Raw genomic sequence first — 26,101 nt, forward strand, 5'->3', positions numbered from 1 at the left:
CAGCACCAAAGTGTATGGAAGTCCTGGGCTGCTCATATGGCATTGCTCTTGCTGATGTGGTCCAAAAGGAAGCAGAACAATACATTTGGCACCAGCTTGGCTGCAGGAGTTGCTAGAAGGAAGTGTACAAGGTGCCATCCAACCATCTTAGGGATTTGTGTAGGACTTGCTCCTTGGGCTTTTCTTCTCCCAAAGATGTTCCACCAGGCACTGGGTATGGATTTTTCCTCAAGGTTTACTCTTGAAGCCTATCTCACAGATGAGTATAGCCACAAGGCAACAGAGGTTTAGGACCAGATATTTCCTTCTCCTACAGATGGGCTGCCTTCCCAGGTTGATGAGCTCCAACTGCCTCTATTTTTCCTCTGCAGCACATGCAGAAATTTCTTCCTGACTGCTGGACCCACTATTGGTCTCATCCACTCAATCTGCCAGAGCCTGTATTCGCATGTTAACAAAGTAGAATACATAAATTAATGCCAGCAGTTTGATTTCATCACCATTCAGTAGCATCTGCTTTTAGTTAGGGTTCAGTTAGGCTTGTAGTTGGAAAAATATCACACCAGTTCCATTCTGGGGATTTGGAAGACAGTTATTACCCTAATTATAACTTGTTTCAGGGATATATTTTTTTTTTAATGCCACACATTATCTTATTTCCTCCTGCAGTACTGCCTGATTTCCTTCATGAACTGATCCAGTTCAGGGCATGCTACGTTCTGCTAAATATTTGGAACAACCTGCCTTAGATTTTCTAATCCAAAAACCATATATGTGCCTATGAATTGCAAACAACAATTAAGTGGCACACTTAGCTCTCACTAGGTTTGTGAACTGAGATGTGAACTTAAATTAATATTTTAGCCTTCCTATTAAGGAATTATTAAATTGCAATGTGTGTGGGGGGTGTTTTGTCTCCATCTTGGCATTTTATCTGTAAACACAGTTAAAACATTATATAAACTTTTGGCATTCTAGGGTGGCTACTTGCACATCAGCAAGGGAGAGGAAAGAGGACACAAATTTACACAATAATTACTATGATTTAAAATACTAAAAATGATTATTATATTTTAAATAGAAATGGAATACTTCTCACCATAGCAGGCAAAGTCGTGTCCAAGTGACTTGTGTCTGGCATCTAGGAGCTAACTGTGGATGGGCAACTTCAAGGTCTCATTATCTCCCTTCTTAAGATCCTTTAAATTGGACTTAGAATGGGCATGCCTTCAGATGCAGGACTGTCCTCTGACAGCCCTTGAAAGAAGAGGGATGTCAGCTGTAAAGTGGGGAACATGGACCTCTGATAGCATCACTATGCATAAGAGCTGCATATTAGAGCTTTCCATCACGAACTCTCCTGTGAGTTTTTGAGCAGTAACATGCCATTGTTTCTGTAGCCATCTGATGTAATAATAGCAGCAGCTCCAGTCCTTGGAGTACCACATCCTTTCATTCCTTCTGCCTGCCTGTCATTGAGCATGCCAAGGAAATGTGAAATTAAAAATTGTTCACCCCAAAACCTCTCAAGGCTTTGGATGAAGAAGGTTGGTGAGAGGGTCGAGCCCTTCAGCGTCTTGTCAGTGGCCCAGTGGTAATCTGTCCTTCCAAATTAGAAAAGGCAATAGTCATCCTGAGATGAAACGTGGCCTGCCAGCCCTCACTATAAGGCCCTCAGGATTCTCCCTTCAATACAGCTCCGTCGAGTGCTTTTGCCTGGCTGGAATGTGTCTTTGAACTGTTGGTAATCCATGCAGGTGTGTGTGTGTGTGTGTGTGTGTGTGTGTGTGTGTGTAACTCTGAATTTTGTACAGCTGCAATTCAGGCTTATGTACAAAAGTAAGAGTCACGTGCATTGATCCTTTTGCCTCTGGCCCCACCCACACCAACCTGTGGATCCCATAAATTTGCTCACAGTAGAATGCGGCCCTCAGACTGAGTAATTTTCCCTACTCCTGCCCTACAAGAACCATCAAGGAGCCCTGGGCTTGTTGCGTACTCCTCCTCCCCTACCTCAGTCCCATCTCATTTGCCAGTTTCCATCCTCCTTTCGAAGTTTGAGTCAAGCCATAATTCAGTACTTCCATCAGAACCAGAAAACAGGTTTTCACTTGACCTGAAAATCAGGATCAATTGCCTCGTCACAGAGATCCGCTCTCCGTTTTTTTGCCTCAGCAGGAATCTGGTATGTCAAGCCAATGGTTATTGATTTATTTACACCTCGGAATTTTAAGAATCTACTTTCTCTGCTCAATCTTTGCTATGGTTTTTGTTGTTGTGCTTGTTTCTCATTTAACTGTTGATGTTGTGATTTGTTGAATGGGAAAGCGGAGCATAAATGCTGAAACACGCAAACCAGAATTGTAGGACCTGATCATGCTGCCAATTTGCAGCGACCTTGGCATGGCTCCTACATCTCTTCCCTTCCCTTCTGCCAAGTGTTGTATCATTTTAATAATATCAACTGCTCTGTGTGGGTTTTGTGTCTTCTATTACTATACTCTAAGGTCTTCAGATGAATTATGCTGTCGGAAGTCCAGTTCAACATTTCTCGTGTTATATTTTCAAATGCCAGTTCTATTTAATCTTCCTGAAGCAGATGCACACATTGTCCTCACAAATAAGCATGTACATTCTGTGCTATAAACTTCATTATCTAAACAGGCTTCCATATAGCTAACACATAGCATTAAGCAGAGTAGCTAATGTTGGTAGAGCCAATTATACAGATCCCTTCTTTTAAACAAACAAGCATTAAAAGGAAAAAGATTGACCAGTGTATTTTGAACATACCATAAGTATTTGAAAACCTCCATTTCCTCCTTTATTTCCTCTGTCTTTCAATTTTGCCATGCTGTTATCTGGAAATACTAATAGCCATAAATCCATAAATGGATGATGTCAAGGAGGATCAAGCCCTCTTGTGTTCAAAGCATTAAGCTGGAGCCATGTCCTACAGCAGATGGCCTTTTCTTTCCATTTCATGGACACCAGTTCTCACTGGGCAATTCATTATTTTCTACAACTGAAGCAGCTGTGGATTACTGTAATTATGGATTTAATATATCCTTGACACTTCAGTGTGAATACTAATTCAAACTTAGCACATCTCCTTGGAACTACCAGATTAATTTTCTCATGGCTATATGATTTCTGATTTGAAAAAGGACTTTGAGAGTGCAGTGATTTTTGGCTCCTACAAAATCAGTGTTTTTCAGAAATGGTCGCATTGACTTTGTGGTGTTGTTGTTGTGTCTTTGGAGAATCTGGAGAGATCATTTCTGCCGCCTTTGGCTTCTAGGTCATAGGTTCTGGTTTTCGTTTTAAGTTCTGGAGACTGGTAGGAAAAGACGTCTCAACCAGCAGGTTTATGGTGATACTTTCATAGAAAAATGCAAGAGATCCACATGGAAATGACTTCTTTCTTGCTGAACCGTAGCAGCGTACCAAATATTCTAAAAATGTGTTGCACCAAGGGAGTGCTATTTCTGAGTCCCCCATAACTATTTTTAAACCTATTCCTTTCCTTTGAAGAGTAAATGTTTCTTGCACTTCCCAAGCGTGCTTATTATCTTCCACAGTCTGTGCTGCTTTTAATATTCTAGGTTTTGACTTCAGAATTATTACCAAGAGGCTGCTATTCTTTTGAATGCACATGAGGTTTGCCCCAGTGTGATTCCATTAACATCACTTGACTTATTCCTGTTGAGGGATCAGAAGGAGTCCCTAAACATCTCAAGACATATTCTGACTGCAAATCTTTATGTTCAGCTTTCTCAGAAAGCATTTCAAGTTGCATACATTTTTCTGAAGTTTGAGACACATTTCTTTTCAGATATTTACTGGGTTTAAGTGTGTCATAAGTGGGAATTCATTGAATTGTGGAGTTGGAAGGGATCCCGAGGGTCATCTAGGCCAACCACCTGCAGTGCAGAAATCACAATTAGATTATCCATGACAGATGACCATCCAACCTCGGTTTAAAACCCTCCAAGGTTTAAAACCCTCTACACAACCTCCTGAGGGAGTCTGTTCCCTTGTCAGCTCTTACCACCAGAAAGTTCTTCCAGATTTTGAGTCGGAATCTCCTTTCTTGTAACTTGAAGCCATTGGTTTGGGTCTTAGCCTCCAGAGCAGGAGAAAACAAGCTTGCTCCATCCTCCATGTGACAGCCCTTGAGATACTTGAAGATGGCCATCATATCTCCTCGGTCTCCTCTTTTCCAGGCTAAGCATACCCTTTTGTTGTTGTTGTTTAGTCGTGTCCGACTCTTTGTGACCCCATGGACCAGAGCACACCAGGCACTCCTGTCTTCCACTGCCTCCCGCAGTTTGGTCAAACTCATGCTGGTAGCTTTGAGAACACTGTCCAACCATCTCGTCCTCTGTCGTCCCCTTCTCCTTGTGCCCTCCATCTTTCCCAACATCAGGGTCTTTTCCAGGGAGTCTTCTCTTCTCATGAGGTGGCCAAAGTATTGGATCCTCAGCTTCACGATCTGTCCTTCCAGTGAGCACTCAGGGCTGATTTCCTTCAGAATGGAGAGGTTTGATCTTCTTGCAGTCCATGGGACTCTCAAGAGTCTCCTCCAACATCATAATTCAAAAAGCATACCCTACCCCCTCATAATGCTTGGTTTCCAGACCCTTGATCATCTTGGTTGCCCTCCTTGTCACACATTCCAGCTTGTCGATATCCTTCTTAAATTGTGGTGCCCAGAACTGGACACAGTACTCCAGGTGTGGTCTGACCATTGCAGAATAGACTATTACTTCCCTTGATCAGGACATAAATCTTCTCTTGATGCTACATTAGGGTTTTGTTGGTTTTGCTACCGCATCACAGTGTTGACTCAAATTAAGCTTTTGGTCTATTAACACCCCAAGATACTGTGCCATATGTAACCAAGCAAACTACAGTGATACAGGTGAGAAGTCCAAGGATGGCCAAATGTGAACATTCTAAAAATGGCCAGTCTTGTTTTTTTAAGGCCAGGGTTGCCAGAGTTGTGCCCTCAGGAATACCTGCTTTGGGCCACATGCTCTGTCTGTGCAAAATGTTGATGGTGTTTCCTGCTTGGCAGGGGGTTGGACTCGATGGCCCTTGTGGTCTCTTCCAACTCTATGATTCTATGAAAATGAGGCTTCTCCTTCACTGGCCCTGAGCACACTTTCTTGCCCTAGGTGGGTCCCAGGTTGCAGCAAACCTTCCACCAAGGCTGTTACGGTCACAGACAACAGCAACGTTCAGGGCCAGTCCATGGTCATGAAGCAGGCTGGCCTCCTAGTGAGCAGGTGTTGGAATCAACTTCAAGAAACATCTTCCAAAAAAGACGGGAAAGCGGGTTGGGAATCAAGCAGATGGGAAGGAAAAGTGGCTTTCAGCGCAGGAAAACCTGATTTATTTTTAGCAACAGGATTAACCATGTGTAATTAATTTACTTGGTAGTGGGACACAGTTGCTGGGCAGGCAGGGTGAGTTGTAAACCCCTTTAACAATAGCGGCCATAAATTTCTGGTGAAGGCTGTGGGGAAGGGAGCCTTCATCCTGCCAGTTTCTGATGCAGGAAAATCTGTTTTATAAATGATAACCTACCTTCCAGCTAATTAGTTTCTTCAGCGGCATTATGTAAGACCATGCTTATCTTACCATAAAGGTTTTCTTCTGCGGTTTTTTTTTTTTAAATGAAAACTCTGTGCATATTTTTCAAGGTCTTAGTAGACCTGCTTATTTTTATGTAGCCTTAATGCATTTTTTGCAGGGGGGGGAGTTTGTGGAGGGAATAAGGCCATTTAGAAGTATGTCCATAAAATATTTCTTACAGTCATATCTATTTTTTCTGCTTTTCATATCTGAGGAAAGCCAGGATATTTCGGTGGGGATACTTCTCAGCACAGAACATTCTTGTAGGTGACATTAATGATAGACTCCCTCCTTTCTAATTACTTAGCATTAGTTTTCAGTTTTCAGGCTTCAGTGTTACTCACCAGCTGCTGTTGTTACCCAGTAAAAATGTGGAGCAATTAAGAATGCGTTTGTTTGTTTTTTTGTATTATGGATCCCAACATTGTGTGCAGTTAATGGTTGTTTAAGGCAAGCCAGATTCTATCAGAGCATATGTAATTTCAAACAAGTGTTTCCCAAATTTCCAATATCTGAAAATGCCTATAATCTTGTTTTGGTGTTTTCCTAACAGCCGTTTCATGGCAACAAAATCAGCAAAAGGAGATGCGCTTCCATTTTGCATGATGAAAAGACCAAAAGGTTTTGCTGGAGAGAATAATTTTATATTTACATTTTGTTTCCCCCCTCGCCTTTCTGCTGCTGTTGTCGAGTCCCTAAAAAGCCACTCCCTTTCCTCCCAGCAAGAACCCCATTGCTGCCACAAGGTTCCTTGGCGTGGGTGGACTTTCTCCACCCCCAGCCACTTTTTTGGGGGATGCAGCTGTTCATTCTCCCCGCCCCCCCAACATGGAAAGAAACAGTGGTGTCTCCATTGATTGTATGGGGTGTGGAGGAAGAAGATAGCACCCCAAAAAAACTGTTAGTGGGAAAGAGTTAAAAATGTAAAGACACCCACCCCAGCCTTGATACTGTTGCCTTAAGAGTCCTTGACAAGGGACCCCCTCCACTCATTTTTGGTAATGCAGAGTCCCCCGTAAGCAAATCTCTTCAGTTGCATAAAAGGGAAAAGTAGAGAAAAACTGTTGTGTTGTGTTGTGTTGTGTTGTGTTGTGTTGTGTTGTGTTGTGTTTGCTCTTAAATGATAAGGACACCTCTAGCCACTCTTCCACTACTAATAATGTCTGGTTGTGTTATGCTGGTCAGAAGCACTCTGAGCGTGCTATGCAACACACATCAGGAAAGTTTAGCCGGAGCGTGGCCGTTTGTACCCTGCTGTTTCCAGTCAGATTGTGCCTCAAAACAAAACCCTGGTCAGTTTCTGTCAGGTGGCTGTTGCGGTTGCTCAAGAGTAACCAGGCAGGACTGCAACCTGTGTTTTACAGGCTTTATTGTGGTGCAAACTATTTACGGTGAAGAGCCCCAAAGCTCATGTCTGGCTCAATCGCTAGCAGAATCCGGGAGTGGTCTTTTATTGGACCTCCCCCAACATAAAAGTTTCGTTACCCCCAACCTTTCCTCCCTTCTTTGCACCTTAGGCTACTGCACAGGGTGGGCGATGGCAAGGGCGTGTTTCCCTCCTGTCCGGCTTGCCCAGGAGCGGTGTTAAGGTTCTTCCTAGCATCCTCTGGTCCTTGCACCTTTTCTCCACTAGAGGTGGGGCTTTCCTCCTCCCCGGAAGAGGAACTGCTTCGCAAGATTTTCGGAGGCTCCCTGTAACAACTGCCCTTCTATTTCTCGCCTCTGAGCCGAAGGCAGTTCCCTGACAGTTTCTAAACAAGCTGACTCAAATCATGGGTTATGAATCTGGCTTCTTTAGCTAACCAGAGTTTGTGTTACCGTAAGCAATGCTAAGACAGGAGCCTGTGCAAAATGGAAAGTGAATGCAAGCGTTCGCCTCTTGGCCATGGAGGCAGGAAGAAGAGAAAGATGGTGGCTGGGTGAGCCCGTTTGGGTGTGTAGCTTGGCATTACATGGGCAATGCAGCCACTGGATCATCTGGCGAAATCTCCATGGTTTTTTAATAATCTTCCAATGTGTTCTTAAAGGCCATAAAGCACTTTGCACATGCTGATGGCTATATAAATTATTACTAATATTTATTTTATTTTATTTTTTTAAAAAAGACTGCTCTTTAAATCCATGCTACCCACATTAAAAGCTCCAAAAACACACATCATTAACAAGGATGTGCCACTATCCCTCACCCCCATTAGTCTTCTTGAATAGATTTATGGGGGAAGTGTGATTCGCTTTCAGATTCGCCTTTGCTTTTCCCTGCGCAGAACATAGCAGTCTTCAGCAATGAATTAGTATGGATTTTTAAAACTCCTTTAGTTTGACTATAGATTTTTCATTAAGCAAAAAAGACATGATGTAGGAAAATAGACTGTAGCTGAAGGACACTTAATTACCTTTCAGACTGAGGCCGTTACACAGTGCACATACTGCAGGTTGTCCCTGTGAGGGGTTTTTTAAAAAACAGGTTCATTTGAAATGACTAAGAGGAAATATGTAATTTGGTGAGCATTGCTTCTTTTTTACCTTGTTCATCCCTGAGGAAGCAACTGACATCTGTTAGTTCAACCTGGTACTTTCACCATAGCCATTAATACTCTCTTTGACTAACTGAAGATTACATGGCATGAGCTTTTCAGCCTCTCACTAGGGCCAGCAAGGATTTATTATTTATCTTGGCTGATTGAAATATAGGGGATCCTGAACAGTAATTGCCCAGAGTTCTTGGTCACACAGAAAACGTGGCATTGGTAAACTAATTAGCATATATTATGGGCTAAAAATCCTCAAAAGATGTAGTATAAAGCTTAAATAAGACTCAAGAGAGCAGAATAAAACAGCATAGACCAAAACAGATTTTGGAGGCCTAGGAAAATAACAAGACCTTTGCCTGTCAGCAGAGTAAGTGCCAGGCAACACAGTCTGGGAAGTGGATTCTACAACTGAGGTGCTACCACTGAAAAGGCCCTTTTATTGGTAGTCATACCTCACCAGGCAGGGGCATTTGCCTCTAGAAGATCTCAGATTCTGCATAGGTACATGTAAAAAGAAACTGTCTTCGTATATGTGGATCCCAAGCTATGAAGGGCCTTAAATATCAAAAACAGTTGTTTGAATTCCCATAAATGGAGTGGGAACCAGGGAAGATTATATATCATTGGCATAATGTGTTCATACTGGCAGCCACATTCTGAACTAAACTGACGTTTCTGGCACTGCATATGATTCACTGTACAGGAGACTATGAAGCAGAGTGTCAGGGAACTGCCATCAGCTCAGAGGCGAGAGGTGGAAGGGCAGTTGGGTTACAGGGAGCCTCCAAAGATCGTGAGAAGCACACTTCCTCCATGGAGGAGGGAAGCCATGCCTCCAGTGGGGAAGGGATGCAGGGCTCGGAGGATGCAAGGGAGAGCCACAGCACCGAGCATGAACAAAGCGGGGGGGAGGCAGGTCCCCCTTTGCCCACGCCCTCTCTGTGCAGTCGGTTTACGCGCAGAGAGGGGAGGCGTAGGATGGGGGTCAAGAGACTACTCTGCTGGGGAAAGTTTAAGGACCGCCCACTCCCAGATTCTGCTAGTGACTGAGCAAGACATGGAATTGAGACGTTCTGCACTGTGAATGTTTTTGCACTGATAATAAAGCCTTTGAAAAGACCAGTGGGGGTCTTGCCTGTTCGCTCTCGAGCAACCACGCCGGCACACATAACACAGAGATTGGATGGCCATCTGACATGGATGCTTTAGCTGAGATTCCTGCATCGAATGGGGTTGGACTGGGTTACTCCCGGGATCCAGCTCTGTGATTCTATGAAGGCATGTATAACAGTTTCAAGGTTGTCTTTGTCCAAGTGGAGTCATATCTAAGTCTCCCACCCATACAGGCCACTTGGTGCCTCTGTTTGGTTTATCATCCCTACATTATGGACTTGATCCTTTCTAGGAATTCCTTTCAAATTCCATAGACTGCAAATAGGAAATGTAATAAATTAAAAAGCAATAATATTTAATGCGATGGATGTGCTGTCTCCCTTCTTCAACCACTGCACTCGAATGAAGCTCACGAGCCACAGTTTGGGAACATCTGTTCTGGAACAAATTGAGATTACTAGAACTCTTCAGTTGTCAAATGGCAAGCAGTGAGACCTTCATAAGTGTGTCTATAAGACTGTAGAAGCAATAACCTTAATTGTCTGAATAACATTAGATCAGCCCAAAGAATTAAGACTTAGGTGTTCAAAATACGAAGTGCGTTTTGTCTAGCTGGTGGAGAGCTTTTGAGCTACGGGCACATTTCCTTGAACTATCTTAAAGCAGGGTGTTAGTTTCATCAAGGCCGAACAGAATTGCTTCGTTTGATAATCAGTCTAAGCCACGATGCTTCCAATTTTTCCAGAACTGCATTAAAGCTCAGCTTGGATCGTTGTACAGTTGGAAACAGAATGAAAAAGGAGAAGTCCACATTCTTCACACTTCATTGGACACATTTATAAAAGTCTTAATGGCTTCCAGCTTCAGTTCAAAAATCAGTGTTTTACAGGCAGTAGTGGAGCAGAGAACGCCCAGTATTATATGTCTTGCATGCCTCAGATATTTCCCAAAACATAACCTATTTCAGATAACAGTTCCTCAGTTTTGCTCTTAATATAGTAACGTATTCCAGTAGATCATATCTCAGAGTATATAGAAAGATGCCTCTGAAAAATATGTACATCCTATACATATCTATTTATGTGGAAATCTGCTTTGGTCAGTTTTGGGTTTTTCCACCGTGATATTTAATGGTAGTTTTTAATAAAAATCTAAGATTTACCCTGTTGGGTCAAACTTTTCACCACCTGCCTGTCAGATTTCTGAATACCGGTTGCTGGAAACCATAGTGGGGGAGAGGGCTGTTGCACTCAGGTCTTGCTTGCGGGCTTCATAAACATCTGGTTGGTCAATGTGAGGAGAAGAAGATGCTGGACTAGATGGGCCAGTGGCTTGATGCAGCAGACTTCTACATTGTTAAACCAATGATCCATCTAGTCCTAGAATCATAGAACTGTAGAAATGGAAGGTCCCCAACCTGTAGAGGGGTCATTCTTGTCCAGTCCCCTGCAACACAGGAATCTTTTCCCCAACCTGCGGCTTGAACCCACAATCCTGGGATTAAGAGTCTCATTCTCAGGGTCATTGGTTTGTTTTGTTATTATTAATGTTTTTATTATGTACTTTGTGGTTTTATTTTGTATTTAATGCTGTGAATTTCTCTAAGATCTTCAGATGAAGGACAGTATACAGATTTAATAAACTACTACTACTAATAATAATTTTTTAAAGCACACCTAAGCTAGTAGTTAGTCCATTAAGAAGTTATGCCCTCAGATCAAAAGATTATCTTGTCTTCTGCAAGTCTTATCTGATGTCACATTGGGAGTGTTTGATGGGAGAATATGCAACAAATTTACATGGGAGATGCACTTCCGGTTGGTCGCCCGGTAATGGCAGACGGGAGCTCTTTCGGCTGAAAGAGCCCCAGCACTGTGAAGCTTGGGGTGACCATGAGAGCGACGCGGTACCCCAGAAAACCTCAGATCGAGCATTCTGAGGGCTTGGTGTTCCGGCAGGTGCCCCTGGTGACTCCCCCACTCCCCAGTAATCTCTAAAAAGAGCCCTGAGAGCAAGTGGGATCGGAGACGCAGGCACTGTGGAATCAACTCGCTTCCCTAACAGTGCGAAGCTCCGAGTCCAGCAATCGTGAGCGGCCAATTTCTCTATAAAAAAAAAAAAAAAGAATTGGAATCGTGAGTAAAGAAAAAAGAGATGTAATTTGGACTAATAATTTGGAATGAAAGGGATTTAAACACGGAGGCCGATCCCTTTCTGCTGTTTTAAAAGCGAAAGCAGCTACTGCTGTCCGAAGCCACAAGCGGGAAAAACTGTCAGAAAACTTACAAGTAAGCTTTAAAAATCCTCCCATGCAAGCAAACATGCCATGGTTTGCTTCTCCAAAGCTTGACTTGTTTTCAAGTTGCTCTTGCCTTTGAAACTTGGTGCATTTCTGGGGTAGGGTGGCCAAACAAACTATGTCTTCGTATCGTAGTTTCTTGGAAAAAAGCAAACCATGGTTAGCCTGCTGGGCTGGTTTCAGACATTCAAACAAACTAAACAAACCATAGTTTAAAACTGGGGGGCAGGGCGGGAAATACATGGGGGGAGCCCCCATGTATAAAATTGCTGTTCATGTATAATTTCACCTGCTACATTTCTGAACTGTAATAGGGTGAATTGAAACTGGATGAAGAGAGAAGTGTTTGCTTTTAGTGAAAATACTCCCGTGGCCAAAGGCAAGTTAGATACATAAAATGTTTCTCTTTAAAAGCCAGAATTACTGCATTTGAAGTAGTGATTATATTTTGTATTCCATGTCACTCCACATTTGAGTTCTGGGATTCACACATTTACTGTTGCAATAGCATCTAGTTTAAAAGTACATTTGTAGTAATAGGTGGCGTAAATCTTTGCTCGACAAATTACAGGCACGTAATCGGACATATAATCAGATTAAAAGAAAACAATTTTTAAAAGAGTGGAAGGTTCATTCCAGGATAAACCACAGGTGCGACTAGAAACAATATTTGATGAATTATTTCTTATTTCTTAGCTATGATTGGCACGGAATGCCTCAACTTCTAAATATCCACAGTAAGGCCTCATTAATTTAATGGCCTGAGGGAATTCAAAATGTTTGGTTAATTAATGATCTTGCCTAAGAGGGATAAATGTTTAAATGTGGTTGCATTCATATACAGGACATAGAACATAAGGAGACTGAAGGTGATGGCCGACATAATGTTAGAAAGAGGTCACAATATGTTCTTCACCTGATATATGAGCCTATCTTAAGAAAAGACCTGCTGGATCAAACCAGAGGCTCATCTTGTCCCATAGCCGGTTCTCACATTAGCCAGCCAGATGCCTTAACATCCTCCAGATGTAACAATTTGCATGACAGATTAGCCATCGGTCTTGCCCTCCAAACCCACCCCATGTTTCAAGCAGGCTTCCCTATGTTTTACGGGGCATACATCAACCATAAAATTTCATACACCACTCAGCCTAATTTTTAAAAAGCACAGCAGCACCATAGAAATAGAAAAGCACCATCAACTACAGAACAGATGTGAATCTAATCAGAACGGCAGGTCACCACTGAAGCACCATTGGAACAAGATGTTCTTCACCAGCTTTCTGAAGGTTAGCAATGAGTTGTACAACTCTTTCATGAGAAAGAGTTCCATAGTGCTGCAATCAGTAAGTCTCTGTCCCATGTCCCACCAGCCCTTACTTCCAACAGTGGTGGGACACATAGCAGATATTTCCTCAAAGATCTCAGTGGGAGGGAGGGATTGTGTGGGAGCAAGTGAGGGGTTCTTTATGTACTCTGACCTCAAAACATGTAGGCCTTTACAGCTGATCAGAAACAAGATAGGCATCAGTGTAGATCTAATAATGTTGGAGGTGGGGAAACAATTACAGCAAACTTAAAGCAGTGTCTTGAGTCTAATCAATGCAAACAGAGTGAGCAGTCATGCAGTGCTGCTGAGTTTGTCATTCCAGAACATCACTGGACTTCATTACAATTCTCAGTTGACCTGCCCTTCCAGAGTTTTCACAGAATGCTATGTCCCATATCCAATAAAATCATTGAGATACTTGATGAGAAATATTTTTCTTTCAGAAATTAAAATTGCCATTTTAGTTGTGGATAGCAAATCTGTCTTCTTCCACATTGCTTTTGAGATAACCTATTAAAATGTCAGCTGGAATTGATAGGCACTTGCCTGTTCAGTATTATGTTCCAAATGGTCGTAACCATTTTGAACTTGGAAAATGCATGTAAAAAGCCAACGGGATTTTCCCCTCCCCTCTAACATGCATTGTGATCTAAATTATGCACCTGCTTCATCCAAATGGAGCTATGTACAATTGCTATTTGATTTTTGCAATTAATCTATTAAATTAGCAGATTAATTGGTATGATTCATTTTTCCAAATAATCAGAAGGTCTGGATCTTCCTACTTTTTTTTTTTTTTTAAGGAAAGCTGATATTTCAGTAGAGATTAGATCTCATAAATACCTGACTAATCCCTTACTGCCATTTTGGATAAAGAATATTTTCAAGTGCATACAGTTCTCCTCTGAATCTAAAGAAGATCTTTCTAACTAGAGAATAAACTCATGCCTTATCTGAAAGAAATTATACTCAGAAATTTTTATTATTATTATTGATTGGAGTGATAAAATGTAGCCATTTACAGTTAAATTGCATAAGGTGACTAGATAATAACTCTCCAAGGTATTTCGATATTGTCAATGGCTTTTTAAAAGTTTAACCTGTTACTTTGATTTCCACTGTTTAAAGCTCAGCATATTTGCAGAACCATATTATGGCATTTCAATGAGTTCCAGACAATATTCATATCCCCTCTGTTTCTCATCAATTTCACAAATGTTTCTTTTTAAAAGTCCCAAGAAGAAAAAACAAAATAAAACGGCCTATCTTTCTTTTAATAAGGTTCAATTGCCAGTTGCAAACATGCAAACACCATGTGTCAACCAAGTCCTTCTGCCAAAAAAAGGGGAAAAGCTTGTAAAAATTCTGTGTTTCTTTTGGAGCATTTTTTTGGTTACCATGGAATTTGAAGATATATAGACTATAAAAATGTTGTTATTAAACTATAAAATAACACACCCACCCATTAAATAATAATAAAAATCCCCAAAAGATTTTTCATCCCAACGATGATAAACAACAAGCCTAGTAGAAGTCTTAATGCTCCATATTCAAATATTTTACCATCCCTCTCTGCTGGGTCAGTATATCCATTCTCCTGTTGTTTTTCACAAAACAAAAAAAACCAGATGTCAGAAGTTAACTGGAAGCAAGATGAATTTAAAGGTAGACCTAAGAAAGTTGAAATGTGTGCTGCAAAAACTGTTTATATCATTTCTGCCAAATTCATGGGTGCCTAAGCATCCTTCAAGGGCAGCAGGACCTTGTCTGTCCCCAAAGGATGATGGAATATGAAATCTCTGTAATATCTCGTCATGCAATGGGAAAGTTGGAGGAGGTGGAGAGCGTATGTGAGAGCACCATAAATCTCCCTTGTAGGAAATACTTAGATGCATTTTAGAACAACTTTGAGATGTTTATAATTTCTCCATTTTCCAAAAGCTTTTCCTGTTGCAGTGGCTTTGGTTTTTTTCATGTGCGCCGCCATTTGCTTTAGAGAAAATGCCGATTTGCCCCCCAAATCCTTGAACTGTGCTGAACTGATACAAAGAGGACTAGAGATTTCCAGATGTGCAGAGGCCCTTTGCAACATTCTGAAGTCCAGCATTAAGACAAATTACATTGATTCACTGAAAAGAAATATTGCACACACTGGGTTGAACCCAGAGGCTCTTCCTTCATCAGTTGAGTTGGAACCTTATCTGGATCCAACTCGTATTTCTGTTGCACATACTAAAGTAATCCCAAGTGCTTTGCAAATATTTACTGCTTTTGCATCACCCTGAGTCAAGTCAGTGTAAACTTAAGTTGACTGAAGGTGTCTATTGTCTAAAGTTGTCCTGCATCCCTGTTTGAGGGTAGCAGAACAGGCCAGCTGCTTCTAGTCAGTAAGGACAGCAGCTTCATACATACCTATGCTGCTCTTTCACAATTCCACAATGGCCCCAGGGACTAATCGCCTATGCAGTGATAACTGAAAATCAGGAAAAGTGTAGTGTATTTTCTAACCCACATGGTTGCAAACGTGTTTAGATCAGAATGCTAGCCGATGTGAGCCATTCAAAAATGCACATGCACATCTCAGGCACTTGCTGAGCTTGACACCAGTGTGCCGATGAACTAAAACAATTACTGTATAGCGTGTCTTCTTTTCGCTTCCTAGTGCTGGAAGCAAATGACTATTTAAAACCTAGCATTAAATATCTTGTGCTCATGTTGCAAGTTAATTTGCATTTGATGGAATAATTTCATTCGTTCTGCACTGCCTGGCTTCTAGACAAATTGAATATAACTTCAGTGATACGGTAGGGCTTCCTAACCCAATGAGCTGTAGAGTTAGGGAGACTAAATATAAACCTGCAGAAACAAACGAGACTTGGATTGCAGGGGACAATTTATAGCCAAATCTCACAAGCAGAATCTAGCATTTCCTGTGCCGAAGCCCATTTTCCTTGGAAACTGGAAAGGAAGCACAAAAGTTTCACTGGGTCCTTTCCCATCGCATGTCGTCTTTGATTGTACTTTGGTTGCAGCCAAGAGAAGGAAATATTTTCCCTCCTTCTCTGTTTGTAGTTTAGTGTCATAGACAGGAAAGCCGGAATCAGTGGTGGACAAAGTTTCGTCTTGCATTTCTTCACCCAAAAGAGACTAAAATGGAAGACCCTACATTGTTTTGTGACTTGCCACTCTGCCCTATTTTTAATCACAGCACAAAGACTCAACGAGACTTCCTCCTAAAAGTGGAAGGGGCGTCGTCTCTAGACATAACCTCAACATATTTTATCAGCAGGCTCTGCCTTTGCCGCCTTAAGACTTAGAGCAGACTCAGATGCTTGAACTCCCAGAGGGAACAAAAAGCATATCAAGTCCTTCTTATTTCTGACATCCAAAATGGGGGTCATGGAGTGATGCATGAACTTTTTCTGCTTCAGGAACACAAGCTGCTTTCTTGATAGGGACAGGGAAAATACAAAGAATTGTTAGGGTTTCTAACAGTGCCTTTTTGTATGTTTATTGTGACCTACCTGGGAAGTATAGAATTGGAGGGCGGTATAGAAAAAGCTTTAGATATATTCAGTAGATAAAAACAGGACTTGCTCCCCCCGCCCCATTTCTTCCTCTGCGCTCAGATTGCTAAAGCTGGGAAGTTTATGAAAAGGGCAACCAAAGTTATCAAGGGGATGAAGCAACTTCTCTGTGAGGAAAGGCATGTGGAGCATTAGAGAAAAGGCAAGCAAGAATGGAAGTGTATAAAAATGATGCATGGCATAGAGAATGGGGATGGAGAAAAGTTTTTATCCCTCTTTCGCAACTCTCAGCCTTATGGACAATGCAGTTGAGTTTTGAAAGATTCAGGCAAAAGAAAGTACTTAAGCTATGGAACTTGCTCCCAGCCACCAACTTGGAAGCCTTTCGGATTAGACAAATTCATGAAGGAGAAGACTATCAGTGACTGCTAGCCATGCTGGTTATGTTCTGCCTGCACTGTGGCTCACGACTTGCATACAACTGGGGCAGCAGCACATGTTTTCCAAGGTTGCATCTCCCCAAGTGTGCTCAAGTAGAGCCATTTCAGCCTCCACCAACCATGTGGACTATGCTTGGTCACAAGAGGAGGTCAAAGGACATTCTGGGTTGATCCGGGAATGAGTTTGCATTGTCGGTATTCACACACACACACACACACACACACACACACACCTGGGCAAAATTTCATTGGATGTAGTTCTTCAGTTCAGTAGCAAAAGTGACCTCAGGAATACATTCCAGGTGGCAATGTTTAGAAGTTTTGTCCAGTATTAAAGAAGTGCACCACTTGTTAACATTTACTTCAACCTTGATGCACCGTGGCATTATCAGAGCTGGCTCTATCATTAGGCAAAGTGAGGTGGCAGCTTCAGGCAGCAGCTTTTGAGCACCATAAAAGGGTAAAGGTAAAAAGGGTAGCAAATTATTGGTAAACTTTTTATCTTATATTGGTTACAATGGGACAAAATTCAAGAGTTGTTTTCTTGTCTTAGAATGCTCTTTATAAAATAATTTATAAGTCATTAGTCTCCAGAAGGTGTTGTACTCCAAATCCATTCAGCCTCAGCCAGCAAAGCCAATGGCCAAGAATGATGGGAATTGTAGTTTAGCACCATCTGTAGGGCACCATGTTGACTATCCAGGGTCTCTTAGCTCATTATTGGTGGGTTATTGTTGTTGTTTACCTTTGCTAACCATTTTTTACCTTTTACTATTCAGGTTAGAAGCTTACTACTATCAGTTTATGCATTGCCATATATTTGGCTTAATGTTGCCAAGATGTTGTGTATTCTTTAAAATGCAAATTCAACATTGTGTACTTTGCTCTCCTGCTGAACAACTCTGCATACTTTGGATATCTTCCAGGCCATTGGCTCAAATAATGATGTGTTATATTGTTTATTGGCAATCTGTGCTATTTAACAACAGTTCATTGGTGGTTGAGTGCCAAATTTAGCTATAGCTAAATGTTCTGAATAATTTAATCAAACGATGACTAATTGAGGGAACTGTACTTAAATTACCAAAAGCAAGCATTGCTCTTCAGCCATCCTGCTGAGGCGTTAAATGATCCTTCAGCTAGAAAAACTTTGAGTCAGCCCAGTATATTGGTGATTTGCCAAGCATCTTTAACAAGTTGGACATATGGTAGCTGTTCAGCAGCAAGAATCTAGCAATGTAAACAATGAACATATGATTGTTTACACCACAGCCATTGTTTACATCGTAGCCATTGAGCTTCCAGTTGCGCCTTCCATTCATTCACTGTAATTCAGGCTTTCCTTGACGAACAATTCACATTTTACGTGACAGTTGCATTTATTTATTTTTTGAAGAGCGAAAAAGAGGGCACATTTTCCTACTTCTATATTTAACTATGGATCGCTATGACGACTCTCATTTTACATAACCTTGAAAAAGAGGACATGTCCTGGAAAAAGAGGACATATGGCAACCCTATCAGTGAAGAGGAGATGCGTGTCTTGAAGCATGGACATGTTACAAAAGCCACAACTGGCCACAACTCCCTGTTCTTTGTCCACAGTGTGCTTGGAGCCATGCATCTGTTAGACACGTTTGCACATGTAAGTGGCAAATAATAGCTGCCTCATAAAGTGCCCAGTGTCTCATATAATATTGAGATGGCAATAAGCGGATTTGTAAAAAAAAAAAAGCTTTCCTCAGTATATTAATTCCTTTGTAACGTCAGAGAATGTATTCTCCATTCTTGAATACCAGCTGAAATGATAGTAGGAACCAAAGTGTTCTGTCAGTTGGTACCTGGGGAGAAGCAGCTCTGTGCTTCACCTGCAGAGCTGCATCCTAAGGCAATAGCCATATTTATATACGTTGTTTTAAGAATCTCACGGTGTTAAGTAAGGTTAGTTCATTCCTCACTTAGTCCCTTGTGATATCACTTTACAAAGATTGCAACAGTAAATATTACTCCAGCGATATATTGGGGAATTCATATCTAGTTTCTTGTAGTCATCTAGAATATAATATTTCTTTTAAAAAAATGTTGTGGAGCCCACAGACGTGGTTACCATGAAACCAGAAGTAAATAGGGTAGAGATCTGTGATAACCAGATCCAAAGAAATCCAGAAATTAAAATTGTATTTTAATATTTTGTTGGAAGCCGCCCAGAGTGGCTGGGGAAACCCAGGCAGATGGTCGGGGTATAAATAATAAATTATTATTATTATTATTGTTGTTGTTGTTGTGATGATGATGTCTCAGCGAAGGCAAATGCTCACAATACCTTATTACTGCAACATGATTTTTCAAGGGGAGGGGAAGCTAGTTCAGAAATCAAGAAGAACAGGGCCAGACCTCCCATTAGGCATGGGGGGACAACTGCCCGAGTAGCTGACTTTGGGTGTCATAAAGGGCAGCAAATGTTTTCCTCTTTAATTTTAATTTTTGTGTGTGTGTTTCTACTGCCAGGGAGTGGGAGAGGCACTTGTAGAATATTCTGCCTCAGGCGCCAAAATAACTTGACTGGCCTTGGGTAAGAACATAATAGCCCATCCTGTTCTAATCAGATGCCTTGCAATAAGTCTGCAGGCAGGACCTGAGTACGATAGCACCCTCTGTGTTTGTAGTTCCCAGCAGCTGATATTCAGAGACATACCCCTTCTTGACACTGGAGGCAATATATAGCCATTATGGCAAGTTGCCGCTGATATCCTATCCTCCATGAATTTGTCTAAATCCATTTTAAAGCCCTCCCATTGGTAGCCATTACTTCATCTTCATTCTGTGGTCATGAATTTGGGAATTTAACTGTGTGCCGTGTGAAGAAGTACGTCCTTTTATTTATTCATTATTTCACAATTCTGATATTACTGCATTTTTTGAAAACGTTAATATTTTTGCATGTGTTTAAATATGCCTGTACAAGGAGAAATGTGACAAAACAGATAAATCAAGTAACTAAGCTTTACCCAAACAAAACTAACTGGGTTTTCTCTTTCTTTCTTTGTTTCTATAGTCAGCAGCAGAATATGTGAAATCCCGCTTACCTGAAGTCTTAAAACAGCACCTTCAAGACTATGAAAAGGACAAAGAGAATAGTGTTTTGTCTTACCAGACCATCCTGGAACAACAAATTCTGTCCATTGACCGAGAAATGCTGGAAAAGTTGACGGTATCTTATGATGAAGCAGGTATGTTGACAATTCAGGTGGAATGTCCACCTGTGGTCTTTCTCGTGGTGGAGGATCTTTGAAACTGCAGCCATCCTAGTGACATGATTTGTTACAGCACATTTGCTTCTGCAGAACTCTCACTTCTTACACACATACTATGGACAGCAGTATCTTTCATTTTTTTTTTCATATTTTTTTTTGTTTGGTATCCTCCAGACTACGATCTGAAAAGAAAATTGCTTGTTCTGTTCGTCTGGTAGACAGAATGATGAAATAAAGAAATTTTCCACTACAAAGAATTTTTAAAGATGAATAACTATCCACATCACACAGTAAGGGTTAAAACATCCCTGTCCCTGATTGCACAAATCTCTAGATTTTATACCACAATTTGTCTCTTGTTTTGCTTGACTTATATGGCTGAACCCTGTTGTTTTTCTTACCATCAATCCTACTGCATCTGTTCCTTTAATCGCCACTTTTTTAAAAACCCATCTGGTTTATATACACAACACAATAAAGGACAGTAATTCGGTTTTATATAATCTGTAGAGCAAAGCAGAAATCAGTGACTTGGCAAACACTTCAGATGCATGTATATTTTATATCTTTTTGTGACTGTAAAGTGAGAAAAGATATATGTTTTTTATATTGTGTGCTCGTCAGATGATCCAACCATCTCTTTTCAACTTTAGGCATAGGGAGAAAAAGTAGATGGCAGAAAATTATAAATGCATCTAAAAAGGGAGGGAAAACACAACTTTTTATCCCCATTGGAAAATATGTTTGAACAATAGAAAAGAAGTGTGAAGCGTCTCCCCATTTGTTTTTCCTGTTTAAATTGGGGTTTTTAATGCTGAAATGAGGCAATCATGTCAGATTTAAGAGCTGCACAAGCAAGTCTGGAATAAAAGTCTTTTGTGAAAAGCGATTTTTTAAATATATGTACCCTCCGAACGGCACACACTGCAAATATGAGTCCTGTATTTATGCCCATAATGAGGAAGATAGGCTGCTTTAGTATTCTAATCAAGTCTCTTGTTTGGTACAAGAGGAGTAATGGTGCTACCTGTTCTGAAGCGAAGCCTGATTATGACTGCTCTGCAAAATATGTGTGGTTTTCCTTTTTTTGAAAAAAAAAGGAAAAGAAAAGCCCACAAAATAATAATACTTGCAGCAGATGTTCGCAATTCCAAATCCTTCAGCCTTTCAGCTGCATGACAATTCTAAGCATAACGTTTCCTCCTGCGACGATAGACTTCAGTGCTTTGTCAAACTTCTTTCATTTTAATGAGAAGGTCAAACTGCTCCTCAGCTCTACATGGTGTGCAGTAGGTGGAGTGCTGGGGAGGCTGGGTTTGCAAAAGGGAAGAAGAGAGGCAGTGGTTTTAAAGTGAGCAAATTATAAGCACTTCAGGTGAAAGTATAACTGTCTTCATATACATCAGCAGGATGGCATCAGAACATATCCTCTGGCTGCCTCTCAAGTGCTTAACATCTATAATCAGAAGCAGCTGGAGTTCTCCTAAGTGCCAGTCGGAAATCTAACGTGGAATTAAATCTTTGAGGCATCTGGCATCCTGAAACTTCTGCTGTAGACACAGCCGATCGCAGCGCCTGGCTCACGATTGAGCTGAAGTTGTGCAACTGTAGAAGGGTTAGGCGTTGTACTAGTTCACTTAGTTCTTGAGTTCAGCCTGCAAGCTTCTTTGGCGTAGCCTTGGGTCATATGTCGGCATTCCATTTTAAACCATAGTTAAACTAAACTATGGTTTGAAGGTGACACGGTGTGGCTTCCTGGTTCGTGCCACTGAAATCGCAGGCACCTCGCTCCTCCCCTGATCCTGCTGCACCATCACAAGCCCAGGTTCAGACGTAGTGATAAGCCGGAACCACATATTAACTTCGGGCAGCACAGCAGGAAGAAAACACCTCTGATTTCGGCATTATGCAGAAGCATGCCGCAATTTCACCATTAAACTGTAAATTAACTTAACTATGAATTAAAGAGGCTGGCTCAGTGATCCAACCCAGGTTCCTGTGGGGAGATGCAGCCCAGTCTCACAGGCCAGTTGCTGTGTCTATGATGCATGTGTTGTCACATTCATGCACACTTAAGACTTCTTAGGCTCACAACAGAAAATGTAATGTGTGAGCGATGGTGAAGACTTGAAAATGCCAGTTTAACTCTAAATCAATGGAAGGTTTGGTTTGGCCTTTTGAAAACGTTTCACACTCCCTTCAGCTTCTTGTCTGTGTTATTACAAGGAACATAGGAAGCGGCCTTATTCTCAGTCAGACCTGCTTAAAAAAGGACCCCTGACAGTTAAGTCCAGTCGCGAGCGACTCTGGGGTTGCAGGGCTCATCTTGCCTTATTGGCCGAGGGAGCCAACGTTTGTCCACAGACAGTTTTTCAGAGTCATGTGGCCTTTCTGCTTAAATAAGTTTAATTAAGGAAAGGTTGCATGGGTTTTTGACAGTATAGGGCCAACCTCATCATGAGGCAATCTAAATTGGCATACCTCACATTGCCGATTTTTACTGAGGAATCATTGGTATGTTGTTTGGTATGTTCAAGGTGCTTTGGGATTTAGATTTCTTGAGCATTATCCCCCTCTATCCTATGGCAAACTGCTTTTGAAACTGAGGTGGTTTTCAGATATTATGTAGCATATGAATCTGCTACTCAAAATTCCCACTAGGTATGCCCAACTTGCACCTAAAGTAAGCCATTTAAAACCAAGGCCTTAAGTTTTAAGACTCTATTTTTATTTGCCTCATGCCTCAAAATACTTATGACTTCATGTGCGTTAAACACCATAAAGGGTTGTTTATCTGCAGGAATTAACTACCCACCCCCCCCCCACTAGATATTAATTTACTTAGCTTAGATTTCAAACTATGGCCACAGGATATCTGACTGCTAAATTGTTTTAATAGCCCAACTGACCACCTTTGTGTATGTGGATCAGGCTAGATTGAAGATTGATCAGGCTTTCTCACCATTTATACTATTTCACCTACAGGTGTTCATTTTGAAATTTTCTAGAAGGTCCATCAAAATTAGATGGTTGATAGCCAGTGTCAACAAGTTGTTTTTATCTACAGGGTATATTTATATACTCAAGTAGCAAGCAAGGTATAACTAACTTTTTTGACCCAAAGTGTCCAGATGTTTCAGAGAATAATGAGGAGGGGTTGTTTCCACAGGGCAGTCCCAGTACAGTTTGCCGCCTGAGGCAAAATGGCAAATGGTTTCCTCCTCCCTCACAAGTTAGTGTGCAAAATGTGCAACGCTGGCCAAGTTTTGTTGGCACCTGAAACAGAGAAACTCCAGAAATGTCTCTCTCTGGGAATAAAAAGAACAATAAAAACAACAATTTAAGTAACCTAACCATTTTGTGCCCTCTCATGACACGCCCCCCCCCATGACATTCATGATCTTGCTCACTCTGCCTCATAGGGCTGGCCCCTCCCTTCCCTGCCCATAAGCACATAGGCAAGTCCCAAAATTTTTAATATCAGGTTCCGCCCATTTTATGGAACCTTCGGGCATAATTTAAAACTTGCAGAATACAAAACATCCAATTAATATATCCAATCATAATCCAATTAAAATAAAAAACTAAAATAAAAAAGACCAAATTAAATAATTTAATTTAAATTTAAAACTTGCAGAATAAGGAGTTCCAAGTCAGGTACAGTGGTACCTTGGGTTACATACGCTTCAGGTTACAGACTCTGCTAACCCAGAAATATTACCTCGGGTTACTTTGCTTCAGGATGAGAACAGAAATCGTGCAGTGGTGGCGCAGCGGTAGCAGGAAGCCCCATTAGCTAAAGTGGTGCTTCAGGTTAAGTACATTTTCAGGTTAAGAACAGACCTCCAGAACAAATTAAGTTCTTAACCCGAGGTACCACTGTACTCTGTTTCTCCATCTTTGATGCAATTTTATATGTTAATCTGTCCTTCCAACTGTACCATGTCATCAGTGGACTCTGTATTCTTAATATCCTCTCTGTGTGTAAATCTTTCTCATTAGTAAGTCAGCACATCAAAGCCACCAAACAAGATGATCTCAGCTAAAAATAACCATGTGAGTTGACAAGATTTCAAGTGAAGTTTTAACTAAGGAAGGATTCCAAAAAGAAGCCCTGCTAAATGTAATAGATGGACTCTGTCATCATCACATTATTTTTCTGCCCTGTGTGTATGTGTCAATGCATTTTTTAGTAAGCCGCACGTGGGATATTTTGGTTTAGTGGTGTCAGAAGAGACGGTAACCATCAAGAAGGAGATTGAGGTGCAATCCAAACACTCACTGCCACCCCGCTGGTGGGTCTCTTCAGCTTCCCCGGTCCTGTTGGCCATGGCTGACACAGTGGAAGCTGGAAGAGAGAAACAATCAAACCCAGTGAGGTTAGCTTGGGATCCAGTCGATCTTGGACTGGCTCAACCTTGCCTGCTCCCCACCCTTGGAAGACTCCATTTGGGGACTTTCTGCTGGCTTCCTCCAGTGTTTGGCAGGTGGAAGCTGCCTCGTTCTGCACCACTCTGCCAGCAGAGGCTGGCAAAAAGTCAGCTCAGCCAAAAGAGCTGGGTGGAGGGATACCCAAACTGGCATAAAGAGGGTTTGGGTTGCTCTGCCTTTGCTCTCACCATGTAGTTCAGGTGCAGCGGGGTTGGTGTGCCAAGGCAAATAGGACATCTCAGTCAGGGTGGTGTTGAGCATTCAACTTCCCAATGTTGAGCATTGCTGCCATTTATGGAGAGGAGAAGGCACAGGGAGCTGGGTGCAGGATGGGCACAGGAACAAGAGCATTGGATTGGCTCCGCAGCCATGCCTGCACCACACTGAGCTCACCACACCTTGCCCCTCCCTTTCCCAGTAAGTGGCAGTGGTCCTCAATGTCAGGAAATCAGGTATGCAATGCCACTCTGCCTGTGCCACCTGCAGCTGCTGCTGTTTTGATGTACACAAACAACAGACTACTATTTGTTTTTATTTATGTAAGAATATTTATATTGTTGCACGCCACCCCAATCTCCAAGCAGTACAAGACGCCAGGGGTTCCAGGCACTTCCCCAAGGTTCATGTTTCCTTCTGGGAATGAGGCACATCGGAGACTGTGGGTGTCTTCATGCGATATGGTTTATTTATACATACATAGGACTTGAGCCTATGATAGAGGGGTTCACGGCATTAACACTCAAAAAGGGTCTTATTTGCCTTGGATTCAGGCAGAGTTCCAGCATGGCGCTCTCTCTCTCGCTCGCTGCTTGCTGCTTTGCTTCTGGGTCCTATCACTGCACTTTCAACTCTAAACTCTGGCTTTATCTATTGAGCAAGGCCCAACCTATTTGCTGTCTTGGATGGAGCCCCTTAATGGCCATTAATGACTCATCAACCAGGTTCTCATCTCACCAGCAGGCTAGCCTGGCTCTTCCAAAAATTAGAAGCCTTGATTAAATTCTAATACTTAGTGGATCTAGGGATTAAAGAGGTCTGGCACCCAGCTTAATACCCCCAAACTCATAACAATATGCAATAAGCCTACGTTTCTGAGCACAATTCAAAGTGTTGGTGCTGACCTTTAAAGCCCTAAACAGCCTTGGCCCCATATACCTGAAGGAGCGTCTCCACCCTCATCGAAATAAATAAAAAAATTAAAAAATTGTCCAGTAGCACCTTAGAGACGTAAGCTTATACCCAGAACAAACTTAATTCGTCTCTAAGGTGGTGCGGCACAATTTTTTTATTTTTAAATTTATTTTGACTGCATCAGACTAACACGACTACCTACCCGAATCGAGAATCATAGAAGGCGCCACATTGAACCGCATGAAATGGAAGTCCATCAACCTCATAAAGAAACTTGCAAATGTACAGAATGATATCTCCTTATTGACTAAATGCAAGAACCTGGACATTATACCTAAGGGTCTTAGAATTAAGAACCCTCCGCCCCCATCGTTCAGCCCAGACACTGAGGTCCAGCTCCGAGGG

At 41.7% G+C, this 26,101-nt stretch overlaps 1 protein-coding gene and 1 long non-coding RNA gene across 3 annotated transcripts in view; one reads left to right on the plus strand and one right to left on the minus strand.

Annotated features, from left to right (window-relative positions):
* The window catches only part of PPM1L (protein phosphatase, Mg2+/Mn2+ dependent 1L), a 172,872-nt gene that overhangs the window by 102,616 nt on the left and 44,155 nt on the right, over positions 1–26,101 (plus strand). Inside the window, exon 3 of one of the 2 annotated variants that reach the window (XM_083613523.1) lies at positions 19,940–20,110. In XM_083613523.1, coding sequence (XP_083469649.1) covers positions 19,940–20,110 — 171 coding nt within the window. Of the gene's footprint in view, positions 1–19,935; positions 20,111–26,101 lie in introns of both variants that reach the window. The other variant, XM_083613524.1, reaches the window with a different exon arrangement.
* LOC310762515 lies at positions 20,118–23,441 on the minus strand. The gene is made up of 3 exons (XR_014548051.1): positions 23,240–23,441; positions 21,264–21,444; positions 20,118–20,316 (listed from the first exon to the last, which is right to left on the minus strand). It is a non-coding gene; the product is annotated as an uncharacterized lncRNA (long non-coding RNA).

Source organism: Podarcis filfolensis (assembly GCF_964270895.1).
Source record: "Podarcis filfolensis genome assembly, chromosome: 5".
NCBI lineage: Eukaryota > Metazoa > Chordata > Lepidosauria > Squamata > Lacertidae > Podarcis > Podarcis filfolensis.